We start from the raw sequence: 25,233 nt of genomic DNA, 5'->3' as shown, positions 1-25,233 counted from the left end.
TTTTTACATTTCTCTTCTTCTATGAAGAAGGGTATCTTAGGAATATCAATTCCATTATTATTTCTTAGAGATTCAAGGGTTAGTTCACATTATACCTTTCTAGAAATTTAGAATGTCATTACACACCCTATTGCACATAGGGGACTGAATGTCGATATGTGACAGAAAGCAAAGTCTTTATGTCAAAGAATGTCATGGGCTGCAGCTGATAAGAACTGTTGTTGCTTTGATTGTTTAATGACATCTCATGTTCTAACTGGAAGCCACCTGTGGATATTTTTAATACTAGACTTACAAATTGTTATCTTGAATCCTCATTAACAAAAATGTCCCAGAACAGACCTGACTATGACCTTCTGTTACAATACTATAATTAGAACTACTCATAGTTCAAGCATCTGCTGATTAAGCTGTTGTGGAAAGGTCATCTTTCTACTGAAATCTATGATAGGAATAATTTTCCGATGGCAGATATGCCCATTGTGTCATGTCATACAATCAATTCAATATGACTGTGATTCCAAAAACCCCTACTCTTGCTCCCTATGATACTCTGACCATCCTTCTCTTCACTTGTATTGCAGTATATAAAAGCAGTCCAATTTTTTATTAGTGCAGTTGATGCACTGATAGTATCAAGAACTACTGTGTCCCTTTGTCCCTTGAATCAATCTTCATTATCTCATCTATCCTGGGTTTCTTCCTTCCTTCCTGTCTTCTTTTCTTTGTTTCCTTTTTTTTTTTAAACACATTTTTCCCTTCTGATTTCTCCGCCACTACATTCCAACTCTCCCTCTTCTTATCACACTTTATGTATGTGCCAATAGTCTCTTATTCTTATACGGAAGAAAAAATTGTCAGGTTTCCTTTGACAACACTCTCCACGCTATCTCATTTAACAAGCAGCCCCAAATATGGCAAGAATAATCAGTGTGGCTCATCCATTCTTTAAATGTCTTCAGAGCCCGCAAGGGTTTAGAATAACCTTCCCATGTAGCTACTGTGATAATTACTTCAGTGCTAGTCCTTCACATCAGATTATTTTATCCATAGAAAATACGTAAATTTTACAAATCCCTACTTCCCCAAAAGTTTCATCCCCACAAATAAAATAAAATTCATAATACAAAAACAACAATTTCTTTTTCATTTAGATTGCAGTAGGGAGATATTTTTAAATACATAGGGAAGATCCATCAGTCAGGAATAAAATGGAACAGCTAGCAACTGTACTCTCTTTTATTTCTCCTCCTCCACTTCTATACCTTTTTCTCTTTTTCTTTCTCCTCCTACCCCTTTATAACTTCACTTCCAACCTGTTAGAAAGGGGTATTGTGGGGTGCCTGGGTGGCTCAGTCAGTTAAGCATCTGACTTCAGCTCAGGTCATGATCTTGCCATAGGTGGGTTCAATCCCTCCCTCTCTCTCAAAAAATAAATACACATCAAAAAAATTTTTTTAATTTTTTTGATGTGTATTTATTTTTGACAGAGAGAGAGAGAGAGACAGACAGAGACAGAGACAGAGCATGAGTAGGGGAGGGGCAGAGAGAGAGGGAGACCCAGAATTCGAAGCAGCCTCCAGGCTCCCAGCTGCCAGCACAGAGCCCAACGCAGGGCCCGAACCCACAGAGTGCGAGATCATGACCTGAGCTGAAGTTGGACACAACCAACTGAGCCACCCAGGCGCCCCACATTAAAAATGTTTGAAAAAAAGAAAGGGATGCCGTGATTCAAAATCAAGGAGGCAATTCTTCTGTTGTCTTATTCTACAATATGCTGCCTATAATATGACTAAGCCTCTATACATGCTCATTTTGCTACAATTTCGATAATCAAAAATCTGGTAAAAAAAAGTTCTAGATTAGATTATTAATAATATTAGTCATACTATCAGAGGAAAACAATTTTTTAAAAGTGTAAATGAATAGAAATTTTTAGGGAAAAAAGGTAGATGCATTAAGTCAAAGAGCAAGGCAATAGTTTTGATTTATTTTATATTTGTTATACTTTTTTGAGGATCAAAGAATTTGTCTTCAGAAAGGGACCTAATTTTGTGATGGGATCCAAGACATTTTTTCAGAATGTCAGCAACAATATACTTTTTAAACCATTTATATAAAATTTGCAATAATGTGCTTTTCCAGTAGATGTCTCTAAAATGTTCTGAAGTAGAACAAGGAAAATTGTGGCTTGCTCTAATGACACAAAAGACGGGAATTTAAGTTCAAATAATGTTAGATTAGAGAGGAGGAAAGAAAAGCTTCTTTGTAAATCTGTTTAAGAAAAAATCCAGTCAGCTCTAGTCAGATCCTTTATGTAGGAAAAAGGTATTTTATAAAATTATGTTTTATAATACGTACCACAGATATTACGAATGCTGAAAAATACAATTATGCAGTTATTGAAATAAATTGACCTCTGCCATTTGTTATGAATATATAAAAATATTTCATTTTATAAATGTTGTGAGATAGTTCAATAAATTTTATAAGCTAGTATAACCAGCATTTTAAATATGGGACTTCTCTAGTAAAACTATTTTAAGATATTACTTCAATAATATAAATACTTAAACAGAAAAAAGTCCCTATATTTCTTATATACTTGCATATCTAATTCATCCCAGTGGGGATTAATGCTTTCCCCTTTAAGAAAGAACATTATCTCCTATAAGCATCTTGCTCAATTATGATACATTTAGTCAAAAGTCACCATGTACCTTAAGTCTTTGTTGCACCAATTGCTTTCTTTGATTTAACTACCAAATGTCAGTAAATCTTTATATATGTATTGAATATCACCAAATAAGCATTTACCTGATGTCACAGGATCAGCCAGAAACTGGTCTTGTCACATAGGAAGCTTTCTGGTACTAAGAGCAAGCTTCCTCATTACTGAATTGCCATTAATGACTTCCTCCATAAGCCTCAAAGGTCTGGAAGAAAAACAAAATATAGATAACACCTGTCTATATGAAGGAGGAAGACGAGTGGGGGAATCAGAGGAGAATGGAAAGGGAAGGAAAGGGAAGGGAAGGGAAGGGGAAAAAAAGAATCTGATTTCTTAAATATATTGAATTTTCATTAATTTATTTATTTTTAAATGTTTATTTATGTTTGAGAGACAGCAAGAGAGAGCACAAGAGGGGGAGGGGCAGAGAGAGAGGGATACACAGAATCCAAAGCATGCTCCAGGCTCTGAGCTGTCAGCACAGAGCCCAATGTGGGGCTCGAACCCATAAAATGTGAGATCATGATCTGAACCGAAGTCAGAAGCTTAACTTACTGAGCCACCCAGATGCCCCCATATTGCTTTTTTTTTTTTAAATCTGAAGTGATAAAGCTCTTTAAAAGTTGTTTGACTTAAATAAATGTCCTTCTGTCCTAGCACCTATCTCTCAAAAAGGACCAAGAAAAAAAGACTTAGAAATCCACCCTATAGAACAAAGCAAAGGTCTGTGCTGAAGTGCAAGATAAGATAAGATTGCCTGGGAAACCTAGAATTCATAGCAGTCCTTGTGGTAGGGAATACATTTGGGAAGACAGAAAGATTGCTACATGGAAAAAAAAAAGAGCATCAATCACAGGAAAGTAACTGACTCCACTTGCGAGAGACCCTATCAGCGTTCTCCCTGGGCTAAATCCTATGAAATCAACTGGGATGAATGCAGGCATTGAACTCCAGTCAACAAACAGAGCTAGGAAAAGATAACATAAAGCACTGAATTTGTTAAACAGGCATTTCAAGTTTTTAACAGCCTTGGCAGGGACCCTATCCAATGAACTGCAGAGAAAAGAGGTTCATATGACAATCAGATCTCAAGAATCTTTGTGCAATGGTTAATAGTTGTTTCTTTTATGAGTACAATTTCCTCACCTAGTTCCTCTTAAGCAATTAATTTAAAAATAATTATAGCTGAAAGCAAATGGAAAGTTTCACATGCATACGCACACACACAATCACATTAGTTTTTGTCATTTAATATTTAAAGTATTTTTCCAATTACATATTCTTTCAAATCAGCCTTCTTAAAACTTCTCAAATATATGGAGAACGTTTAATTTTTCTTATTTCACATATGTTTTCATATAATGGGGGGTGAATTACCAAAGATCAGTATGCAAGAGAACTAAAGACTTTCACTTGATACTTCTGTGTATTATTCTCTGTCCCTTTCAATAGCTTTATTTTTTTCTCTCTCTCTCTCTCTGACAGTTTTATTTGCTTTCTCTTCTATTTGTCACTGATTCTGGAGTTTTTTTTTTTTTTTCTTGAATCTTTAGTTTTTATTTCTAATCTGCTGACTTTCTCTAGTTGTCACTTTTTATTTCCTTACTTACAATGGAATTAATAGCATTTTTCCAGATTGCATGAATGATGTTTATCTGAAATACTTTTGACCCTAAAGACAATAGAAAATCAGATATGAGTGCTTTTCATTTACCTCCTTTCTATTCTTTCTCCCTTTATCTTTTATCCAGAATTGTTTTTATTTCTTGCACATTTAGGATCTTGCCTGGACCTGGCGGCACAGAGAGAACTATGATTTAATGAAGAAACTCCAGTCAGATATGACCCTAGAAGACTTAAAATGCCCTCTACTTCCTCCTGTAGAAGTGTGTGTGTGTGTGTGTGTGTGTGTGTGATTTTCTAATTTACCAATCCTTCTCAAATGAGGAAGGATACTGGGTGAAGTAATGCTATAATCTCCACATTAAATATGTCACATGTAATACCCATGGAGATAAAGCTGACTTCATTAGAATGTAATAAAACAATTTAAAATAACACTTTACTATTTATAATTAACCTTTAGCAAAGATTTTGAACCCTAGAAATGAACTGTTTATCAAATGCCTTTGTGATTTTTATTGCAGTGACCCCACTCCAGGATCATGAGCACCAAACCAATCTGTCTCTTGTTTCTGAGGATGGATGAAGGTGCAGGGCCATATTCAAACAGATAACTCATTTAATAATGTCAATTAAAATATAAATCCATATGCAAATCAATGGTTAAAAATGTATTACTTTTAAGTTAATGCACATATTTTCATGTATAAATGTATTTCATAAGTGTAAATATTGTGATTGTTTACATAATTAAATATTTAATAATTATATTTAATAATTTAAGAGAATACTTATAAATCTATATTTATAAATATAACATATATTATGAAGCATACCAAATAATGGAAACCATAACACAAACCATTCATCTCATTATTCTAGTAATTTCTAAATAATGTATTAATTTCTACAACTTACTGGTGTGTTCCTTTTTTTGACATGGATGACACCAGCTAAATGATGTGTCTATCACGTAGATGATTTAAAACAGAGTCCTGCCTCAACCTCCTTTAAAGAATTCTCCATCAGGGGCACCTGGGTGGCTCAGTCGGTAAAGCGTCCAACTCAGGCTCAGGTCATGATCTCACGGTTTGTGAGTTGGAGCCCCGTGTCAGGCTCTGTGCTGACAGCTCAGAGCCTGGAGCCTGCTTCGGATTCTGTGTCTCCCTGTCTCTCTGCCCCTCCCATGGTCACGCTCTGTCTGTCTCTGTCTCTCAATAATAAATGAATGTTAAAAAAAAAAAAAAAAAAAGAATTCTCCATCAGATTTAGAGTCAATGGGTGATATCAGGTCTCAGCAAGTTGATAATTTCTATTAACATAAATGATAGTGCCATCCTGCTGAATTATCTATTAGTGTTTACTGAATTAAGAATGATTGCATTCAAATCTTTCCAGCCCCTAAAAACTAAGTGCATTTTAAAATATTTGATATATTTGTTACTAACTAAATCATGAAAATTCCTGTAAGGATGTCCTATGTAATTCATAGAGTTTTGCAAACATTATTTGGCCAAATTCGTGGCACCATAAATCCAGGAATGTAAACGTTTATTATATTTTTGAGTTTTGTTGTGTAAATGTAATTTTGTATAATTAGAAAAATTGGTGTTTTTCATGTAATTCATCTCTTAATTTTTGTTTCAAATAGTATATGTACTTTTTTCATATCTAAAATGTCTTTAAGTTTTCAAATTATCTCCAGTTTAGCAAGGTGAATATTTTTTCTCCTATAGAGTTAAAAAAATAATTGACATCTCTATTAGAATGTCATCTCCATTTTTTTAAAAATGCTCATTTTCCAAATGCTAAACCTAAAACTGATTCTTAATGATATGCCTATATCAGAATTATTTTAGGTATGTTCTATAATATTTTCTTTTCTCAAATGTTCTGCCATTTCAATTATATAATGTTAAAATTCTAATTTTATCTTTTAAACGTTTTCTTTTACTGATTTTTTTAATAACACTATTTGATAAAGTATTTTGGAATTTTTTATTTCAAAAATTTTGCTTTACTTGAAACTTTTCATCTCAAAAACTTATGAGACTAATTTCATAAGGTTCTTTAATATTGTTCTCTTGATTATAACTGAAATTGAACAGAAATTGAATGTCATTATGAAAAATAAATTAAATAATTTTAATATTAATTTTAAATGACACGAGTTTAGAGCATTATTTGAATCAAACATTTATACAGCAAGTAAAATCCACTAATTTTTACTGAAAACAAAATCAAGTTGATTTTCACTCCAGAAATATTGTTTTATATTAATTAATTTTTTATATCAATTTGACATTTTTTACTTTGATATTTTACATATAAAAAGGCATTCCAGATTTGCACTATATCATTAGATAATGCAGGAATAATTTCATTATTGATAAAATTTCTATGATTTTCTTTTTAAAAAAAATCACACTCATAAGAAGTACTTCTAAAATTTAAACTTTTGTCTCTTATCTAGTGTTTTTAATAATTTACTATAAATTGTTCAGTTATTTTTATCAAAATTACTTCCTCTTTATAAAGGTCCACTTCTCTATGGAATAAAAGGAGACTCAATGTTGTCATGTATTGGAGTTTTAATAAATCAGGTATTTAACACTTTTTTGTTATCAATAGGCAGGTGTGATTAAAAATCTCTGAAGATACATTTCTGGATTACAATTTTAATATGAAAATATCTGGAATTTTCTGCCTTATAACAATGAGATATTAGAATTAGAAATTTTGTTATAAATCAGTACTTATAAATCACTTATAGAGTTTAAAATTATATACACACACACACACACACACACACATATATATATGACACACATATAACACATATATATTTATACATATATAAACACATATATATACACACATGCTCAATTCCCCAGAACAGATCTACTGAATCAGAATCTTCAGGTGAGGGAATGGAAAGCACACGGACACTTTTAGTGTTTCAGAATTTACAGGAGCTTCTGTTTTTCATTACTTCATAACAAACTATCCTCTGCCTATCATATTATGGAAATACCTTTAAATGTACCAGCTCTTTTTGTTTTCCTAGGATTGTTTTGTCTTGTTTTCTTTTCTTGTGAGTGATTTGATCGAAAAGGTAAGCAGTAAGAAAATGAAAAGAGCATTTGTTCCTCCTGTTGAAGCCACATGCTCCTTTTGCTATAAATACTTGCACATCTGTATCCTGAACCATCTTCCATTGCTAAGAGAAATCGGGAAGACTGTGAGGTGGGCAGTTGCTAAGGAAGATAGGTCTCGATGCTTTCTTCAGTGGTTCTCAAACTTCAGTGTACATTGGAGACAGCAGCTGCGCTTGTTAAAACACAAATTATTGCCGCACTCCAGACTTTCTAAAAATTAGTAGGTCTGGGATGGGGCCTAGAAGTTGTTACTTTCAAAACTTTGCAGGTGGGAAAAAAAAAAGGTTCCAGGGGGTGCTGATACTGCTGATCTAGTGACCCTGGTTTGAGAACCATCACTTCACTTTCTAGTTACTCTCATGGGTAGACTTAGATTCTAGCTGCCAGAAAAATGCTTTCTTACATCATCTAAGGAGGAAAATTGATAAAAATCTATGCAATTATTCAATAGATATACTTGTATGAATTCATTTGAATTTAGGCTTTAAGAACTTTATTGCTAGGACCTAACAGAAAATTAGAACTTGTTGCCACTTACTACAGCCTGGAAATAAGTATAATCTCCCCAAGCTGCAGATTGTTTTCTTCCAAATAAATCATCAATTATACAGGACTGTCTATAGTACAGTGGAGAGAAAAAAAGAAACAATATCAAAACAAAAACCTTGAACATGAATGGAAATTTGTTAGTTTAGCTTGATGCCCTGAAGAAAAACAATGGAAAATTCAGTCAAACAACAGAGACTAACTCACATTAATGACAAATGTATTATTCTTACTATGGAGTAGAGATCCTTTAGTATTATTGTCACAGCCACATATGCCTTAGGAGCATAATTAACATGTGCCAGAGGCGCGGTTTCGGTGGTACATAACTTCACGTAGTTAGAAGCACAGATACCAAACCCTTGTTTTCTCATGTCTGATAATGCAGACTTCAATGAATACATTCGTTCATTAAAAGTTAAAGCAATCTGCGGTTAAAGATCTGCAAATTACAGATCTACATTACTTGATGTGTTCAATATTTCTAGTAAATTTTCGCTCTAAATTTTCTTCAGTGAAAAACTATATTTCCATCAAAAATATTGATTCGTGGGAAAGAGGAATCAATGCTTTAATAGAGTAGATTTATTATATAAGCATTTCTATTTTTCTGAAATTTCACTGATTTTACAGGTCGATCCCCTCGAGACATGTCATGTAATAGTTACTTTTACTTGTATTCCCTATATGCTGAGTCTCTGTATTTCCTAAAAATCTGGGAATGGCCCATTTATTTAAACAGATATTCTTTCATTAAGGAACCTGTAGCTCCCCCTTACTTCCAAAGAGACACCAGTTGGAAACTGCACTGTTAAACAAGCAGCTTTGTGGCAGTCCATTTATACAGCCACTGTAGCTTTTCACACAGCTGATTTTCAAGTCCCTCAATCATGCAGGCACGTTACGTCCCCCGGTTCGCACAGCTGCCACAAAGTACCATCCATTTGTGCCTAAAAGGAGACCTGAATAATTTTATTTTTGCCAAACAGATTTAGAGCCCTGCGCTTCCAGCACAAAGTGGACGCACGTTGCCCGCCCCCCGCCCTGCCCCGGATGGGGGCGAGCAGCTCACTCTGCAATCATCGCAGACCATCATGCTCCAGTACACGGGAAAATGAACGGCAACCACGCGGCGCTGCTCGGGGTTGGAAAAAATGAGGCAGTCCCAAAGCTTAACTCTCTCTCTTCTTTTTGTGTCTATCCAGCCCAGGAACAGCAGCACTTGATACACAGCAACCAGGCTGAGAGTCACACAGCTGTTGGCAAAGAGACAGCCAAGCAGGAGCAGCAGAAAGACTGTGGTGACCCAGGTCACAGATTGTAATTACTAACATCCCTAACCCAATTATTGTCAACACTATTTATAACAACTTTGAAACAGGAAATCCCTTGGCTGTCAAATGTCTGATGGTGACACATTAACATACCTCTCAATCCTTTTCTATTGGTGCCCCACGTTGGGAGAAACCATGGATGAGCTGTATGTTCCCAGCCTGAAGGGACCACATATAATTTCAAAGCTCTTTGTGCAAACACAGAAGGCGATTAAAAATGCTGTTATACGAGGTTGTAAGGAAATCACAAGTTTCCAAAGTAAGGTCAAACTTTTGTCCTCCAAAGAGTGCAATCATGGAAGTATCTTGATGTGGAAGGAATGATGTGAGCATTTGAAGGAAGTAAGAAGCCTCCCTTCCTTTGATTGAGAAGGGATCACCAAAGATACTGATCACTGACTCGGGAAAATCATTGTGCCTAATTGAGAACCTCTTGTTGATCCAATGTTGGGAAGCCCCATATTTTCTCATCTTTCTAATAAGTATTTTACCATTTCTTTTATTTTTATTTCTTAATTTTTTTTTAATCTTTACTTATTTTTGAGAGAGAGACAGAGACAGAGTGCGAGCAGGGGACGAACAGAGAGAGAGGGAGACACGGAATCCACAGCAGGCTCCAGGGTCTAAGCTGTCAGCACAGAGCCTGACACGGGGTTTGAACTCACGAACTAAGAGTTCATGACCTGAGCCAAAGTCTGACGCTCAACTGACTGAGCCACCCAGGCTCCCCTTACCATTTCTTTTAGGACTAACTTTATTTCTTAGAAATAGGAGGTTGGTTACTGCTGAAAACCTCTATGTGTTTTCCATAGATCTAGTCATACAAACTAGGGCACTCAACTTGAGAAATGTGACTTAAGGGGATCTCTTTAGGAATAAAGAGACTTAAGGGGATCTTTTTAGGAATAAAGATGAATATATCATAGAAACTGTACTTTTTTAAAGGGGATTGGAATTCAGTATCTTCATAAAATACTATAAAATCCTCCTTGAATTAGTGAAGTGCATGTGTAGAAGTATGGAAACTATCATAGTTATGTTAAATGATTCAAAGTAAATCTGAATCTTTAGCACTCATGGAAGAAAAGCTCAGTAAAATATAAAATCCTTAGACTATAGATATGACTACATACATATGTGTATATAGCTACACATATTTAATTCTGTAACACTGGATTTGGAAGCAGAAGATGAGGGGCACCTGGGTGGCTCAGTCAGTTAATCATCCAATTCTTGATTTTGGCTCAGGTCAGGATCCCAGGGTCGTGGGATTGAGCCCAGAGTCAGGCTCCATGATAAGCGTGAGTTTAAGATTCTCTCTCTCCCTCTGCCCCTCTCCCTGGCTCATACTCTCTCTCTAATGTAAAAATTAATGAATAAATAAACAGAAGATAAGGTATTAGCTCTGCAACCTTTAGCAAGTTACTTTGGTTTTCTGTACCTCAGTTTTGTCACCTCTTAAGAATGTAACAATAACTCTTTGAGGTTTAAAAACAAAACAAAAAAGACTGAAAACTCTGAGCAAAGTTAGAATATTTTAGAAATATAATATATTATAAACGTATACATTTATATGTATTTTATATTTATATATTATAAATTTTTACCCTTAGTGTAAAGTTCAGGCTGCCATTTGCTAAGTGCATATATAGTAGTCTATGTTTTCAAATATATAATACGAACATGATTTATTTGAAATACTTTAAACCTATCACAATATTTGAATATTATGCATGTATATATATTCATTTTTTAAATTCTTCCAATATTCCTTTCTTCTCCATGCAGCAGTGACACAAAAGATGACTGAGCAGATGAACCAGCAGGCAATGAAACTGACCCTTCTGCAAAAGAAGATTGACAATATTTCTTTGGCTGTTAGTGATGTAAGAAACACATACTCCTCCCTAGAAGGGAAAATCAATGAAGATAAAGGCAGAGAATTTCAATCTTTTCTAAAAGGTACAAGTAAAGTCAAATACATTATTCATTGAGTTAAGACAAAAGGTAAATGACTCATTTATCTTTTCTCATATCGCTTTGGAATTTTTTCTTAAGATTGGGTGTGTAAAGTCTCTAAGGCTTATGATTTTGGAATAAGATATTTGTAAATCAATCTCTGAAATAATTTGAAACATCTAAATTTTTTGTTGCTGTATAGTCAAATCTTTTACTGAATATTTTATCTAATTTATTTTTATTATGTACTGGTTACATCTTAACTTGTAAAATGAACTGTACTTAATCTACTTCCATCATGGTTTCCGGTTCAAGACAAAGATGAGGCTAAGAAATGATTATCAAGGAACTAGATATATGGTTGTCTCAATAATATTGATGAAGTTATTGAAGATAAATCAAAAATACATAATTATCCTAGAAATTATCTAGCTTATGGAGTATAATCAATAAAATATATCCTAAAACATCTCAGATGATGGAAATAATAATTTCTTTATAAATGTGAATTAGTTTTGCCCAAGTTTTGTGCTCTTAAAACAGCATGCTGTGTTCCTTTCTGGAGGCTTTACAGGATAATCCAAATCCTGTTCATTCCAGTTGCCAAAATTCATTTTCTTGCAGTTGTAGGACCGAGGTCCTGTTTTCTTGATAGCTATAAACTGAAGCTTGTTTCCAGTTTTTAGACACCATTACATTTCTTGGCTCATGGCCTTCTTCCTCTGTCTTCAAAAGCCAGCAAGACTGTTGAGTCCTCATGGCATGTGTCAAACCCACTCTTCTACCTTCCTCTTCCCCTTTGAAGGACTCGGTGATTGCACTGAACACACCTGCATAATCCAGAATATTCTCATCTCAAGGTCTTAAACCTTAATCATATCTCTCAAGGCCCTTTTGCCAGGTGAGGTAACATATTCATAAGTTCAGGTGTGGACATTTTGAGTGAAACAGCATTATTCTGCCTACCACAGGAATCTATAGATAGTGAATAATTGCTATGGTAGTTTATGTATAGGGCACTATGGGACCATTTGATAGTTTCAACAAATCGAGTCTAAGGGCACCAGTGAAGGCTTCTACAAAAAGAAACTATCTCAACAAATAAGCTATGGATCAGGAGGAATTAATTAGGCAAAGGGGTTTAAGTAATTTAATCACTGGAATGTCTCACTTCTCTGGGTTTATTGTATGTTTCCAAACTTCAAGATTACTGGTCCCTTTCACTTTATTTTATACATAAAAACATCCTCACTGTCCAATCCCATATCACATGTTAGTTTTTCTTTATTTTTCACATGTGGTTTGCAGGCAAAAGAGATAAGGTGGAGGTTTCTGTAACATTTACCAGTATAGCAGCAACCATGATTTTTTTTTTAATTATATAAACAATTAGTGCTATCAAGCCCCTGAAAGAAAGACCCCACCCTACATTTCTGGCATGTCCTCGTTGGCTAAACTTAAACCAATAGCAAGCATGAGAGAGGAATATACTTTCCCTGAAGTGATAACATGTGAAAGAAAACAAATAGAAACAGTATACAATTGACTATAACCATCATAATGAAATTTGTTTAACAAAATTTGGTTATCATAACCAAAGAGAATTAAAGAATTAGGCCTGTCAACAGCTCTTTGTGAAACTACTAACAAAATTTCTGGCAATGACACGGAAAAAATCATACACTCATAACAACATAAATAGCAAAATTCTCCCCTCAAATATGGAAACAAACGAAAATGAAAATACAACAATCCAAATGCTTTGGGATGCAGCGAAGGCAGTCCTGAGAGGAAAATACATTGCAATACAGGCCTATCTCAAAAAACAAGAAAAATCCCAAATATAAAATCTAACAGCACACCTAAAGGAAATAGAAGCAGAACAGCAAAGACAGCCTAAACCCAGCAGAAGAAGAGAAATAATAAATATCAGAGCAGAAATAAACAATATAGAATCTAAAAAAACTGTAGAGCAGATCAACAAAACCAAGAGTTGTTTTTTTGAAAAAATAAACAAAATTGACAAACGTCTAGCCAGGCTTCTCAAAAAGAAAAGGGAGATGACCCAAATAGATAAAATCATGAATGAAAATGGAATTATTACAACCAATCCCCCAGAGATACAAGCAATTATCAGGGAATACTATGAAAAATTATATGCCAACAAACTGGACAATCTGGAAGAAATGGACAAATTCCTAAACACCCACATGCTTCCAAAACTCAATCAGGAGGAAATAGAAAGCTTGAACAGACCCATAACCAGCGAAGAAATTGAACCGGTTATCAAAAATCTCCCAACAAATAAGAGTCCAGGACCAGATGGCTTCCCAGGGGAGTTCTACCAGACATTTAAAGCAGAGATAATACCTATTCTTCTCAAGCTATTCCAAGAAATAGAAAGGGAAGGAAAACTTCCAGACTCATTCTATGAAGCCAGCATTACTTTGATTCCTAAACCAGATGGAGACCCAGTAGAAAAAGAGAACTACAGGCCAATATCCCTGATGAATATGGATGCAAAAATTCTCAATAATATACTACCAAATCGAATTCAACAGCATATAAAAAGAATTATTCACCGTGATCAAGTGGGATTCATTCCTGGGATGCAGGGCTGGTTCAACATTCGCAAATCAATCAACGTGATACATCACATTAATAAAAGAAAAGAGAAGAACCATATGATCCTGTCAATCAATGCAGAAAAGGCATTTGACAAAATTCAGCAACCTTTCTTAATAAAAATCCTCAAGAAAGTCGGGATAGGAGGAACATACTTAAAGATCATAAAAGCCATTTGTGAAAAGCCCACAGCTAACATCATCCTCAATGAGGAAAAACTGAGAGCTTTTTCCCTGAGATCAGGAACACGACAGCGATGCCCACTTTCACCGCTGTTGTTTAACATAGTGTTGGAAGTGCTAGCATCAGCAATCAGACAACAAAAGGAAATCAAAGGCATCAAAATTGGCAAAGATGAAGTCAAGCTTTCACTTTTTGCAGATGACATGATACTATACATGGAAAATCCGATAGACTCCACCAAAAGTCTGCTAGAACTGATACATGAATTCAGCAAAGTTGCAGGATACAAAATCAATGTACAGAAATCAGTTGCATTCTTAGACACTAACAATGAAGCAACAGAAAGACAAATAAAGAAACTGATCCCATTCACAATTGCACCAAGAAGCATAAAATACCTAGGAATAAATCTAACCAAAGATGTAAAAGATATGTATGCTGAAAACTATAGAAAGCTTATGAAGGAAATTGAAGAAGATATAAAGAAATGGAAAAACGTTCCATGCTCATGGATTGGAAGAATAAATATTGTCAAAATTTCAATACTACCCAAAGCTATCTACACATTCAGTGCAATCCCAATCAAAATCGCACCAGCATTCTTCTCGAAACTAGAACAAGCAATCCTAAAATTCATATGGAACCACAAAAGGCCCCAAATAGCCAAAGTAATTTAGAAGAAGAAGACCAAAGCAGGAGGCATCACAATCCCAGACTTTAGCCTCTACTACAAAGCTGTAATCATCAAGGCAGCATGATATTGGCACAAAAACAGACACATAGACCAATGGAATAGAATAGAAACCCCAGAATTAGACCCACAAACGTATGGCCAACCCATCTTTGACAAAGCAGGAAAGAACATCCAATGGAAAAAAGACAGTCTCTTTAACAAATGGTGCTGGGAGAACTGGACAGCAACATGCAGAAGATTGAAACTAGACCACTCTCTCACACCATTCACAAAAATAAACTCAAAATGGATAAAGGACCTGAATGTGAGACAGGAAACCATCAAAACCCTAGAGGAGAAAGCAGGAAAAGACCTCTCTGACCTCAGTCGTAGCAATTTCTTACTTGACACATCCCCAAAGGCAAGGGAATTAAAAGCAAAAATGAACTACTGGGACCTTATGAAGATAAAAAGCTTCTGCACAGCAAAGGAAACAACGAACAAAACTAAAAGGCAACCAACGGAATGGGAAAAGATATTTGCAAATGACATATCAGACAAAGGACTAGTATCCAAAATCTATAAAGAGCTCACCAAACTCCACACCCGAAAAACAAATAATCCAGTGAAGAAATGGGCAGAAAGCATGAATAGACACTTCTCTACAGAAGACATCCGGATGGCCAACAGGCACATGAAAAGATGCTCAGCGTTGCTCCTCATCAGGGAAATACAAATCAAAACCACACTCAGATATCACCTCACGCCAGTCACAGTGGCCAAAATGAACAAATCAGGAGACTATAGATGCTGGAGAGGATGCAGAGAAACGGGAACCCTCTTGCACTGTTGGTGGGAATGCAAATTGGCGCAGCCACTCTGGAAAACAGTGTGGAGGTTCCTCAAAAAAATTAAAAATAGACCTACCCTATGACCCAGCAATAGCACTGCTAGGAATTTACCCAAGGGATACAGGAGTACTGATGCATAGGGGCACTTGTACCCCAATGTTTATAGCAACACTCTCAACAATAGCCAATTTATGGAAAGAGCCTAAATGTCCATCAACTGATGAATGGATAAAGAAATTGTGGTTTATATACACAATGGAGTACTACGTGGCAATGAGAAAGAATGAAATATGGCCCTTTGCAGCAACGTGGATGGAACTGGAGAGTGTGATGCCAAGTGAAATAAGCCATACAGAGAAAGACAGATACCATATGTTTTCACTCTTATGTGGATCCTGAGAAACTTAACAGAAACCCATGGGGGAGGGGAAGGAAAAAAAAAAAGAGGTTAGAGTGGGAGAGAGCCAAAGCATAAGAGACTCTTAAAGACTGAGAACAAACTGAGGGTTGATGGGAGGTGGGAGGGAGGGGAGTGTGGGTGATGGGTAGTGAGGAGGGCACCTTTTGGGATGACCACTGGGTGTTGTATGGAAACCAATTCGACAATAAATTTCATATATTGAAAAAAATAAAAATAAATAAAAATTTAAAAAAATAATAATAAAAGGGAAAAAAATTCTCCCCTCAATAGGAGACATTAGTTGTGTACTAAGCACAATTGATTATGAAAACCAGAGAGCTAGTTGTTATTGAATGGTCATTCAGGCAACAGAAACTAAACCCGCCCCAAGGAACTGCACTTGCCTAACAAAACCACATCCTCTTCTCTTGCTTACTCCACATCCAAGGTGAGAAACATGTTCAACATCAAATGCCCCAGTTCCTTAAGAGGTACCTGAATGTTATGAATGGGCTATATATTCACAACCACAGAGGAGCAACCAAGGTGTCTGATATCATATCTATCTGTTAAGTCACCAAACGCAATGTCCTCTTTTAAGAGGTAGAAGCACATGAGTCACATGAAACAGAATCAAATAAAGTTAAAACTATGTTCCCACTCAGATATTGACATAAATCACTTTGACATATTTCACAAAATCAGATTCTTACACAGATGATTTTTAGCAACAAATTCTTGATATATTAAAGCTCCTTTTCCAGAAACAATAATCTGTTTTTAAGCTAATAGTCTGTTTGATTTCTTTTCAGACACTGCTCTGATTTTGCCCTTAATCCAATGTATTTTTCCATTAAAGATTTAAGACATAATAGCTAAAGCACATCCCAATTTTCATTTTCATCATTCACTTTTTTTTCCTAGTTACCTCCATCAAGATTCTGAACTAAACTTTACCTGTTTAGTGTTTTTACCTCTCACTCTTCTTATCCTGACTTTCAGATCACATAGTTTTTGTTGACTGAATTTAAACAGCTGTTTTTACTGCCCACAATTAATTCACTTACACTTCAGTTTTATTTTACCTTTTCAATCTTGAAAAATATTTTAAAGCCAAATGATAAGGTTATAAATTCCAAGAATGTCTGATCCTTAGCCTTAAATATTTTATTGTATTTCATCAAACCATCATGAAAACTTAAGGCAATTTTAACTAACAGGAAATGACTAAGTGATATTGTGGGAAGTACAATTAAAAAAAACTTTGCTATTGAGTAGTACCTTACACTCAATGAAGCTAATATATTCTATTTTTAGTGTGAGAAATCTAACTTTCCAAATTTTATTTTCTGTGTAGCATACAGAATATCCTCAATGTAGATTTTTGTACATGTAGGCAACTGGTTAAATGCTAAGTAAAATTTAGAAAATAAAAATACTTATTTTTCAATTACATACAAACCGATTTTCAATGACTTATATTTTTTGGACTCTTAAATGTATTTCAGTTTCTGCTATGTTTAGAAATGTAAAATAACTTTCTTTTCTTTTTTTTCTCCCCCTCTGGAAATACTATTCCCTAAAGATCAGTTAGCAATATTGATCTTTAGGGTATAGGATTTCCAGGGAGATACTCATTAATGTAAACAACATTTACAGCTTTATCTTTTTGCCAGATTAATATCAAGATGCTTAAGCAACACATCATTCTATTTGCTATAATTTATCTTTCACATACTTTTTATATAAGTCTCTTATGCATCTCAAATACTTTTTAAAACATGCTGACAAAATAGAGACATGTAGAGACTATATATTTTTATTCTATAATTATCTTTCTTAAATAGGCTTTATGATAGCCATAACATTTCACAATTATGTACACTTCCTGTTCAAAATGCTTTGTAGCATGTTGCCGATATTTTACATTACAGTCATTGCTACATTGTGAATTTGAGTGGAGATATCTTCCATTTATATGTGCTTCGTAGCTATGTACCATAAGTAAACCACAAGCATATGTTTTATTTTTTCCCATTTCCCTGTTTTTGTATGTAACAGGTTTGGTTGGTTGGTTTTTTACATTTTTAAATACTCATTTCCTATTCTGAATAGTTCTGAGTTCTGAGTACTTCAGGACGCTTTTCCTTTTCCTTTTTTTTTTTTTAAGACCACTTTGAGATGTCCATAATTCTGATATAGGATCAGTCCATGCTTTCTAATACTGGATATACTAATATGTGTTTCAGTAGTAGCAAGTTTCCTCTTAATTTTTTTAAGAATTAATGTCATATTATGACAATTGAGGTATATCTTGAATTCCTATTTTCATGTGACTTTGTTTTGTGATCCCCAAACCCCTCATTATTATATTGTTGTCATAAGCTATTGTTGAATCTTGTGACTGTTACTTGATATTGTTCCTCATTTGGAAATGTCATTAAATTTCTTCTCTGAAGTCAATTTATTAGTTTTTATGAGCTCAAAACACAAGCTCTGAAACCTAATTACTAGAAACCTAATAACATAGTCATGAGATAACACCAGGGTATTATTTACTGAGGCAGAAAGCCCAAAGCCATTTATTTTCATACCAGACTAAGCCTGGAGTTAGAATAGTAAGGTACAAGGGCCTATTAATTGAAATCAGTAGCAGTTTCTTCATATCTTTTGTTTATGGTTCTGGTGTGTTCTACACCACAGTTGATTTCTTCCTTCAGTTTTACCAATTAAGAAACTGATCTCCTACGAACGATAGTAACTTTTAAAATTTCGTAAGTAAATGTAGCAAAGTACTTTTTTTATTATATGTTATTAGGGTTTAGTCCCAAACTTTATATCTGTTTAGAGATATCTAAAGTTTATATAATTAAAATCATGTATCATTTATTGTTTTTTTTAATATTTCTTTCTCTAGGTCTAAAATCCAAAAGCATTAGTGATCTGGTAAAGAATATAGTAAGAGAACAATTTAAAGTTTTTCAAAATGAAATGCAAGAGACTGTAGCACAGCTCTTCAAGACTGTATCCAGCCTATCAGAGGACCTTGAAAACACCAGACAAATAATTCGGCAAGTTAATGAATCCGTGGTTTCAATAGCAGTCCAGCAAAAGTCTGTTTTAATGCAAGAAAATAGGCCCACTTTAACTGATATACTAGATCTAAAGAATCACATTGTGAATATAAGACAAGAAATGACTTTTACATGTGAAAAGCCTATTAAAGAATTAGAAGCAAAGCAAATTCACTTAGAAGGTGCTTTAGAACAGGAACACTCAAGGAGTGTTCTGTATTATGAATCCCTCAACAAGACTCTTTCTAAAATGAGGGAAGTACATGAGCAGCTTTTATCAACTGAACAAGTATCAGATCAGAAGGGTGTTCCAGCTGCTGAATCACTTAGCAATAATGTCACTGAGTACATGTCTGCTCTACATGAGAATATGAAGAAGCAGGGTTTGATGATGCTGCAAATGTTTGATGATTTGCACATCCACGACAGCAAGATTAACAATCTCACCATGGCTTTGGAGATGGAGAAAGAATCTGTCAGAAGTGAATGTGAAGACATGTTATCCAAGTGCAGAAATGATTTTAAATTTCAAATTAAGGACACAGAAGAGAATTTACAAGTTTTAAACCAAACACTGGCTGAGGTTCTCTTTCCCATGGACAATAAGGTGGATAAAATGAATGAGCAGCTAAATGATTTGACTTACGATATGGAGATCCTTCAACCCTTGCTTGAGCGGGGAGCACCATTTAGAGAGACAATGACATATGAGCAACCAAAAGAAGCAGTAGCTACAAGGAAAAAAGTGGAAAATCTGATTATTGCTGTCAACACCCTAAATATTCTTATCAAAGAACTTTCAAAAAGACACAACTTACTTAGGAATGAAGTGCAGAGCCGTAGTGATGCCTTAGACAGACGTATCAATGAATATGCCCTGGAAATGGAAGATGGCCTAAATAAGACAATGACTATTATAAACAATGCCATTGATTTCATTCAAGATAACTACATGCTAAAAGAGACTTTAAGTACCATAAAGTATGATCCTGAGGTCCATCACAAATGCACCCAAAATATGGAAACTATTTTGACATTTATTCCTCAATTCCAACGTTTGAATGATTCTATTCAGATGTTGGTCAATGACAGTCAGAGATACAGCTTTGTTTTGCAAGTTGCCAAGGTCCTTGCAGATAGTACTACAGATGAGAAACTAAGTCAGTCCAACTTTCAAAAGATTTATCAAATGTTCAATGAAACCACTTCCCAAGTGATAAAATACCAGCAAAATATGAGTCATTTAGAGGAGAAAATACTCTCAGCCACAAAGATTTCCCAAAATTTTGAAACTAGGTTGCAAGGAATTGAGTCTAAAGTGACCAAGACACTCATACCTTATTATGTTTCACTAAAAAAAGGCAATACGGCTACAAATGAGAGAGACCAAGCTATTCAACTGCAGGTACTAAGTTCCAGATTTAAGGCACTGGAAGCAAAATCCGTTCACCTTTCAATTAATTTCTCTTTACTTAACAAAACTCTGCATGAAGTTTTAATGATATGTCATAATGCTTCTACAAGTATATCAGAACTGAATGCTACCATACCTAAGTGGATAGAAGGTTCCCTGCCAGATATTCAGCTTCTTCAGAAAGGTCTGATGGACTTTGTGGAATCAGTAATTGAAATAAAAACTCGAATTGCCATATCCAATTTAACTTGGTGTGTGAATCAAACATTGTCTGGTAGTCTTGCAAATATTGTCAAGTCTCAGAAGCAAATAAAACTATTGCCGAAGAAACCCAATTCACTTAAAAAACCAACAGGGAATCTTACCACTGTCCTGATAGGCCGGACCCAAAGAAACACAGACAACGTTCTAGTTCCTGGTAAGCTATTGCTGAAAAAATAAGTTTTAATTTCTTTCAATTTAAAGGGTACTTAGTAGATCTGTGTGGTTTATCAAGTCCATAAAATATAAAAGGCTCTTTCTTGAACTTGGGTAAATAGTTAAGTAATTCAAAGATCACTGATGTACCATTTGAATGAGATTCCTTCCGATGTAAATTAAGCATCAAAACAAAACAAGTGCTTATAATGCAAATATTTGTCTACATATTTCTTAACTTTTCTTTTTTTTCTTTTCTTTTTTTTAATGTTTATTTATTTTTGAGAGATAGAGAGAGAGAGACAGAGCACTAGTATGGGAGGAGCAGAGAGAGAGGGAGAAACAGAATTTGAAGCAGGGTCCAGGTTCTGAGCTGTCAGCACAGAGCCCAACATGGGGCTTGAACTCATGAACCATGAGATCATGACCTGAGCTGAAGTCAGACGCTTAACTGACTGAGCCACCCAGGTCCCCTCTTAACTTCTTTTCTTTTTAAATTTTTTTTAACGTTTATTTATTTTTGAGACAGAGAGAGACAGAGCATGAATGGGGGAGAGGCAGAGAGAGAGGGAGACACAGAATCGGAAGCAGGCTCCAGGCTCTGAGCCAACAGCCCAGAGCCCGACACAGGGCTCGAACTCACGGACTGTGAGATCGTGACCAGAGCTGAAGTCGGACGCTCAACTGACTGAGCCACCCAGGCGCCCCTCTTAACTTCTTTTCTGACACGAACCTCTATAACACAATCAAATTTTCCCCTGTAGGACATTTTTACTTGCATATGTAATTAAGAAACGTATTAGATAATGAGCTCCTAGATGAATGTGACCATACTAAGTCTTATTCATTTTGGCATCATCTGACAAAATGTCTGGTATGCAATAGCAACTCAGTAAATATCTGTTCAATGACTGTCTGATTGAATGACTGCATAAGTGAGCAGGAATTCAGTTGGGTAGATCACAGAAAGCCATGAATGCTAAGCTAAGCATCTTAGTTCATTTAGGCTGCTATAACAAAATACCACAGACTGGGTAGCTTTCAAATAACAAGAAATGTATTTCTCACAGTTTCAGAGGCTGGAAAGTCCAAGATCAGGGTGTCAGCCTGATCATATTCTGATGAGGGCCCTCTTCCTGACTCACAGCTGGGGATTTCTTGCTGTGTTCTTACATGGTGAAAGTTATGAGAGATCTCTCTGCAGTCTCTTTTAAAAGAATGCTAGGGGTGTCTGGGTGGTTCAGTTGGTTGAGCATCCGATTTCAGCTCAGGTCATGATCTCACAGCTGACGAGTTTGAGCCCCGCGTCAGGCTCTGTGCTGACAGCTCAGAGCCTAGAGCCTCCTTCTGATTCTGTGTCTCCCTCTCTCTCTGCCTCTCCCCCGCTCATGCTCTGTCTCTCTCTGTCTCAAAACTAAAGATAAACATTAAAAAATTAAAAAAAAAAAAGAATGCTAATCCTGTTCATGAGCGCTCCACCTCCCAAAGTCTCCACCTTCTAGTATCATCAACTTTGGGATTGAGAATGTCAACATATAAATTTTGGGTAGACACATTCAGATCACAACACTAAGGCATTTAGACACGATTTTGTAAAAAGTGGTCTTTGAAAATTTGGAGCAATGGGTTGGGTGTGGTAAGAACTGTATCTCAGAAGCATGAAGTTAGCAGTAGTATACAACATGTCTGCAAAGCATGAAACTAGAGATGCCAGTTAGGACAGTATTAGAACAATAAGAGCCAGATCTAAGAAAGAGGTGGTTGAAACATAGGGCACAGATGTGAGACATGTTGCAAAAATAAAATTAATAGACAGCAGAAGAGTGGAAAAATTGATGATCCAAGGCAGCAACAAATCATGACTCGAGTCCTAGTGGTCTCAGTAAGTTTCTCTGTAACCTTACCCAAGTTCACCTGTCTGGGTCTCTGTTTCTTCTTTTTAAGTGATGGGATTGCATTAGGTGTTTTGTTGAGCTCACTGGTAGAAATATTTGCATAATGCATTATTGTGAAAAAGGTGAGCTGTTCACGGCCTGGATGCGTGGCACTTGGGGAGGGAGAAACCTAGAATATTCTGAGGTTTTGAATTTGGGAAATGAGAGGGTAGCAATATCATTAATAAAAGTTGTAAACACCCAAAGAGAAGCATAAATTTGGGAGGAAGGCGGAATTCAATGCAGTGCATATAAACTACTTAATAGTCTCTCTGAGAAAAGTGTTTTATGAATATGTTTGGCACATAAATAATATTAAATAATCTTTCCACAGTGAAAAGAATAGCTACCGATTCTCACTAAAAGAAATGCCAGTGTACCTCTCACATGAGTCTGCTGTTAAATTATATGCCCAGTTGGATGAATTTTTTTATTTTATAGCTTTCTAATTATGAGTGATCATTATTCTAATATCATATGACTTCATATTTAATCTCTGGATGTTTTGATAATATTAAATATCACAGAATAATACAAAGTCGAATTGTTTCTTGACTACCTAAATTATTGTATTTTACTTATGACTTCCTTCCAATTAGTCTGACCCAGGAAGACTAACCTGGTCATGTGCAGTCATAGAATAAACGATTCAGACTTATGTCTTTCCAAGGCAAAAGTAGTAGTACTTCATTACAAGATGTTCTTATAATAATTATTTTAAATTTTTTTAATGTTTATTTATTTTTGAGACAGAGACAGAGAACGAACAGGGGAGGGTCAGAGAGAAAGGGAGACACAGAATCTGAAGCAGGCTCCAGGCTCTGAGCCGTTAGCACAAAACCCGATGCGGGGCTCGAACCCACGGACCATGACATCATGAACTGAGCCGAAGTCGGACGCCCAACCAACTGAGCCACCCAGGCGCCCCTATAATAATTATTTAAAAAAAATAATCAGTTGTTCTTTTTTGCATTTTATTTCCATCTTCGGTCTTCCTGTGAACACTGCAAATGGGTTTCAGTTAAGCTCTATAGTACATGTGATCACACAGCAGGCAAACCATGTCATTTTTTTTTTCTTAAACCAAAAAATACCTGGATCCATATAGTAAGTATAAAATTTGAATAGCTTCAAAATTAGTTGAGGTAAAATGTTTAATAGAACTTAAGAACTTATAAACTTTTATAGTATAAAGAATGCATGTTAGGAGCTTAGGAAAATTATATTTAGATATTTATATAGCAGCTGACTCAGTATTGGGCTTAATGGGCTAATAATTAACTTAGTTCTGATCCTCTTTTTTCCAATGATGCCTTGATAAAGTTGCTTCTTGTTCTTTTATTTACTGGAAATAAAAAAAATTATAGGCTTATCTACCAAAATTAATAATTAATTAAAAGTTATTTATTTTATTTCAGTAAAGATAGCCAATAACAATGTCAGGGCAATAAAGATATATTGGCCTAATTCGTGAACTGAGTAGATAGATATTCACTTTATGTAGGACCAGCAGCATAATGCGTAGGATCCTTTTAGTGGATGCGTAGATATGCAAGCTCATTAAGCCAGCTTCTATGAGCCATAAAACCAATGGCACTCACTGAAAGGCTGAGCAGGTGAAGTCTACGCATGGTGATAAAACCAGTGGACTCAGGCTAAGTTCTCCTATAAGAATAAACCAATTGCAATTAACTACTCCTTTCATAACCTGTTTCATACTAGGGGTGGGACAGACTGGCACACTGGCTAAATATGGCTGTGTGTCCTTTGACCTTTGTTATTCTATTATAAATACCATGTAGCCAGAGTGTTCCCCTACCTAACCAACATCAGAAGATAATTTATCATCTTATGAATGTCACAATAATATTATTCAGATTATAGTATTTGCAGAATAGTAAGTTCAGTTAGTAGAATGAAAAAACCATATAAATGTCATTTAAAAATGTAATCTTAATTTTCATACTGATAACTTCCTTTGAAGCCTAATAATAGTAATATTATAATAATATAATATTGAATACTACTTATTAACACTCAGTATATATATCACAGGCGCTATAAAAATTATACTATATATTAGCCCATTTAACAATACTTATGAAATAGCTGTCATTGTTGTTATTGTTGACGATAAGTAAACTAACCCTCAGAGAGATGAACCGACCTATTCTGCTTAGGTTCGTGCAACTAGTTAGTGATGGAGCCTGGCCCCTGGTCTCTTGGACTCAGGGCTCAGTCCTCAACCACTATGCCCAGAGATTGTGTAGTAACGTTCACCCGCCTTTCTCTTCCTTCTGCTTCTGTTCAA

General features: G+C 35.3%; 1 protein-coding gene across 2 annotated transcripts in view; it reads left to right on the top strand.

Moving 5' to 3' along the window:
* MMRN1 (multimerin 1) overlaps nt 1-25,233 on the top strand; it is a 69,801-nt gene that overhangs the window by 28,815 nt on the left and 15,753 nt on the right. For both annotated transcript variants that reach the window (XM_053217130.1, XM_015075760.3), the window contains exons 5-7: nt 9,264-9,368; nt 11,181-11,354; nt 19,001-20,989. In XM_053217130.1, the coding sequence (XP_053073105.1) occupies nt 9,264-9,368; nt 11,181-11,354; nt 19,001-20,989 (2,268 nt within the window). The remainder of the gene's footprint in view (nt 1-9,263; nt 9,369-11,180; nt 11,355-19,000; nt 20,990-25,233) is intronic.

The sequence above is a fragment of the Acinonyx jubatus genome, chromosome B1, assembly GCF_027475565.1.
Source record: "Acinonyx jubatus isolate Ajub_Pintada_27869175 chromosome B1, VMU_Ajub_asm_v1.0, whole genome shotgun sequence".
NCBI lineage: Eukaryota > Metazoa > Chordata > Mammalia > Carnivora > Felidae > Acinonyx > Acinonyx jubatus.
Note: the sequence above shows the minus strand (reverse complement) of the source record. Positions and strands in the feature narration are given on the sequence as shown.